The sequence below is a fragment of the Sinocyclocheilus rhinocerous genome, unplaced genomic scaffold (assembly GCF_001515625.1).
Source record: "Sinocyclocheilus rhinocerous isolate Xijiao unplaced genomic scaffold, SAMN03320098_v1.1 scaffold17226, whole genome shotgun sequence".
In the NCBI taxonomy this organism is placed as follows: Eukaryota; Metazoa; Chordata; class Actinopteri; order Cypriniformes; family Cyprinidae; genus Sinocyclocheilus; species Sinocyclocheilus rhinocerous.
The window spans coordinates 1,826-6,507 of record NW_015642346.1 but is presented as its reverse complement, the minus strand read 5'-3'; the positions used below and the strand labels follow the sequence as shown (position 1 = coordinate 6,507).

The 4,682-nt window shown below is 34.8% G+C and overlaps 1 protein-coding gene across 1 annotated transcript in view; it reads right to left on the bottom strand.

The window, feature by feature from the left end:
* LOC107755803 (glutamate receptor ionotropic, kainate 2-like) overlaps nucleotides 1–4,682 on the bottom strand; it is a gene marked incomplete at both ends in the record, with an annotated part of 12,480 nt that overhangs the window by 7,625 nt on the left and 173 nt on the right. The window contains 2 exons of the mRNA XM_016572724.1: nucleotides 607–830; nucleotides 3,746–3,952. Of these exons, the coding sequence (XP_016428210.1) occupies nucleotides 607–830; nucleotides 3,746–3,952 (431 nt within the window). The remainder of the gene's footprint in view (nucleotides 1–606; nucleotides 831–3,745; nucleotides 3,953–4,682) is intronic.

Below are 4,682 nucleotides of genomic sequence, written 5' to 3'. Positions count from 1 at the left end.
AAAAAAATATATATATATATATATATTGCTACTAAATATAAAAATACTGACTGTAAATAATATGGTGTGCTGCAATTATATGAATATTAAAATTTTTCATTTTTAAAATAATTTTCTTGCCACTATATGTAAAAAATATTTGCTTTAATATTGACTATTTAATATTGCTTACGCTCCTCTATTATAAATCATCTGCTAAATGCATGAATGTAAATAATGTGGTGTGGTGCAATTATATTCATATTTTACGTTATTTTTCATGCAAACTAAATAGAAAAATATTTAGTGCAATTTTTAATATTTTTTATTCTTTGCTACTAAATATAAAAATATTGACGGTAAATAATGTGGTGTGGTGCAATAATATTTATATTTTACATTATTTTTCATGCAAACTAAATATAAAAATATTTAGTGCAATTTTTATTTTTATCATACAGTTAGGATAGGTCAGGGAAGTGTTATGGGTTGTTAATTTTTTTTATTATTATTATTTTATTAACTTGCAGATACTTTCAAGCACAAATGGCACCGTTTCCCGAGAGCGAGGATGAATGAGGATGAAGATGGACGTTTGGTTAAAGACGCACAAGGGTCACATGTTACCTGGCTATGACAAACAGCACACAACTGACACCCAAGCAAGCCAGAAGAATATACATCCAGATATCAGGGGACAGAGGGTTGAGGAAGGAGAAGACGCCGGGGTTGGTGCCGTTGGGTTTGCGGTATAGGATGCTGATGCCCAGGGTCATGAAGGGTTTGGAGAAGTCAATCACCTTCTCTCGCACGTATGTGATGGTCAGCGGAGCCACGGCCAGGTCTGCTTTCTGTCAATCACCAACACAACAGACCAATCAGCACACACAGATCCGTCAGGTGACGCTTTGACACCAAAAGATTCAAATGAATCAGTTCGTCAACTCTGAATCATTTGTGACACTCCTCTAGTCTTTAAACTGAACAAGTTATTTGAACCATTGACATGCATTCACAAAAGGGCTGTCATGCCGTTAAAAATAAGTAATCTAATTAATTACATGATGCGTTGATTAATTAACCTAATTATTATAATTATTCACACATCAATTTGGGCTCGGGGCCGGCTCCAGGCATGAGCCCACCCAATCAGAATTAGGTAAAGATTACATTTTTTGTGTAGTGATTAAAACCAATCTGAAGCGGGCTGTATTTTGAGAAGTTTAATGTAGCCTATAGCTGGAGACTGCCCCAACAATAATAAAATAACACCAGAAAATTGCAACATTTTTCTTTTATTAGCTGAATGCAAGGCACGCTGAATTCACGCGGAGGCTTCAGTCTGTTGCAGCAGAGGCTGACAACGAGCGAAAAATGGTCAGAAATATTTGCGCGCTATCACGAGGAATTTGCAAGTTCCAGAAAGTTTAATATGTGAATATGCATAGCCTACCACTGAAATGACCTGAGCAGTTGAATTAATGTTCTAAAAAAACCCGCTCATTCAATAACGTGCATTCATAGCATTAACATAATATAAGCGTCTAAAATGCATGTAGGCTATACAGTTCAGTTGAAAGCTTACCCCTTTTGGCTTGCTGTTAATGCTGAATGTAAGAATGAAAACTGAAAGTCAAGAGCTTAAGCGATTAAAGTTGCGTTCGTTACTATAGCAACAGTCAGCTCGACTGTAAGAAACGTAGCGTTCCCCTTTCATTTAGGAAACGAGGCAAGCGACTGTCTTTATGAATGAGTCACTGAATCATTGTCTCAATCGATTGTTCAAACGGCTTTGTGCAGTGATTAAAACCAATCTGAAGCGGGCTGTATTTTGAGAAGTTTAATGTAGCCTATAGCTGGAGACTGCCCCAACAATAATAAAATAACACCAGAAAATTGCAACATTTTTCTTTTATTAGCTGAATGCAAGGCACGCTGAATTCACGCGGAGGCTTCAGTCTGTTGCAACAGAGGCTGACAACGAGCGAAAACGGTCAGAAATATTTGTGCGCTATCACGAGGAATTTGCGAGTTACGGGGAGTTTAATATGTGAATATGCATAGCCTACCACTGAAATGACCTGAGCAGTTGAATTAATGTTCTAAAAAAACCCGCTCATTCAATAACGTGCATTCATAGCATTAACATAATATAAGCGTCTAAAATGCATGTAGGCTATACAGTTCAGTTGAAAGCTTACCCCTTTTTGCTTGCTGTTAATGCTGAATGTAAGAATGAAAACTGGAAGTCAAGAGCTTAAGCAATTAAAGTTGCGTTCATTACTATAGCAACAGTCAGCTCGACTGTAAGAAACGTAGCGTTCCCCTTTCATTTAGGAAACGAGGCAAGCGACTGTCTTTATGAATGAGTCACTGAATCAGTGTCTCAATCGTTTGTTCAAACGGCTGATTCATTTAGGAAACGAGGCAAGCGACTGTCTTTATGAATGAGTCACTGAATCAGTGTCTCAATCGTTTGTTCAAACGGCTGATTCATTTAGGAAACGAGGCAAGCGACTGTCTTTATGAATGAGTCACTGAATCAGTGTCTCAATCGTTTGTTCAAACGGCTGATTCATTTAGGAAACGAGGCAAGCGACTGTCTTTATGAATGAGTCACTGAATCAGTGTCTCAATCGTTTGTTCAAACGGCTGATTCATTTAGGAAACGAGGCAAGCGACTGTCTTTATGAATGAGTCACTGAATCAGTGTCTCAATCGTTTGTTCAAACGGCTGATTCATTTAGGAAACGAGGCAAGCGACTGTCTTTATGAATGAGTCACTGAATCAGTGTCTCAATCGTTTGTTCAAACGGCTGATTCATTTAGGAAACGAGGCAAGCGACTGTCTTTATGAATGAGTCACTGAATCAGTGTCTCAATCGTTTGTTCAAACGGCTGATTCATTTAGGAAACGAGGCAAGCGACTGTCTTTATGAATGAGTCACTGAATCAGTGTCTCAATCGTTTGTTCAAACGGCTGATTCATTTAGGAAACGAGGCAAGCGACTGTCTTTATGAATGAGTCACTGAATCATTGGCTCACTGGATTCATTCAAAAGGCTGATTCATTTAGGAAACGAGGCAAGTTGACTGTCTTTATGAATGAGTCACTAAATCATTGGCTCAATCGATTCGTTCAAACGGCTGATTCATTTAGGAAACGAGGCAAGCGACTGTCTTTATGAATGGGTCACTGAATCATTGACTCACTCGATTTGTTCAAACGGCTGATTCATTTAGGAAACGAGGCAAGCGACTTTTCTTTATGAATGAGTCACTGAATCATTGAAAAACTGCCAATTCATGCGTTAACCATTTTAAACACATAATTTTTGTTAGTTGAAAGAAAGCTGAAATAAAATAAAAAATAAATATTGGATGAAACACTTAAACCAAATTAAACTTAGAAATATTGCCTTGGCAAGTAACTGAAATAAATTGAAGCAAACAAATTGAAAAAAATAAAAACGACAATCTAAAATCCTTTAAATAAATCTAAAAACAAACTAAAAAAAATAACAAAAACACATAACAAAATTACTAATAATTAAACTAGAATTAAAGCTAAATGAAAATTAGAAATGTTGCTAAAATAAATTTATAACAAACTAAAACAAAAATAAATGAAACCTATATTATAAAATAATATTAAAAACACACATAGCAAAATTGCTACAAATTAAACTAAATGAAAACTGAAATATAAAAATAAAAGCTAATTTAAAACCTGAGTAAACGCAGTAATGGCATATAAAGCACTCACGTGGTCCATGAGCTCGCGCACCATGCCGTTCCACTGGCCCGTACTCTCCTCAAACACTCCGTATCTACCGTCCTCCACTAACCGGATCTCGTAACGGAAGCCCAGGATTCCCGAAAGCTCCCGCAGCAGATCCACGCAGAATCCCTCGAAGCGGTCGTTCCCGTACAGAGGTTTATCCGACTTCTTAAACATGACGTACGGCTCCTCCTGAGACACACAGAAGATCTCAGAGGATGACCGCTTCACGTGTCATTGTGTTTATTAGTCAGTGGATTTGAAGAATATAAATATATATAAGTAAGTAAATAAATAAATACATTTTTGATTGAGTTGAAGATGAAAGCAAATATGAATTAATCTACAAAAGTTTGTAATGATGACAATTTTCATTTTGGGGTAATTCATTATTTCAATATTTCAAAAGTGCAGCATCTCTTTTATTTAAAATACTTTTTAAAAATTAAACTAAAGTATTAAATATATAATAAATTGAAGCACTAAAATAAAAAATTTAAAAAATAATATTAATAAATAATAATAATTAAAAATAATATTAAACTAAAATGAACTAAACAAAAAACATATTACTTAATCCAAAAATGTTTATAATAATATAATTGTTATTTTTTTGCGTGAATTATTCTTTTAATATTATAAAGGTGCACCATCTCTGTTTGCAAAAAACAAACCGAAATAAACTGAAGGACTAAAATGACTAACTGGAAATAAATGGCAACTAAAACTGAAATAAATATTGAACCTAAATAGAAATATTAAAAATAGTAATAAAAATAAAAATTACACAAAAACATAAAAATTACTAAAAATTCTACTAAAATTAATTCAACAAAAAATATGAGTTAAAAAATGTTTATAATAATGTGTGTGTGTCTGTGTGTGAGTGTCTCTGTGTGTGTGTGTGTGTGTGTGTGTGTCT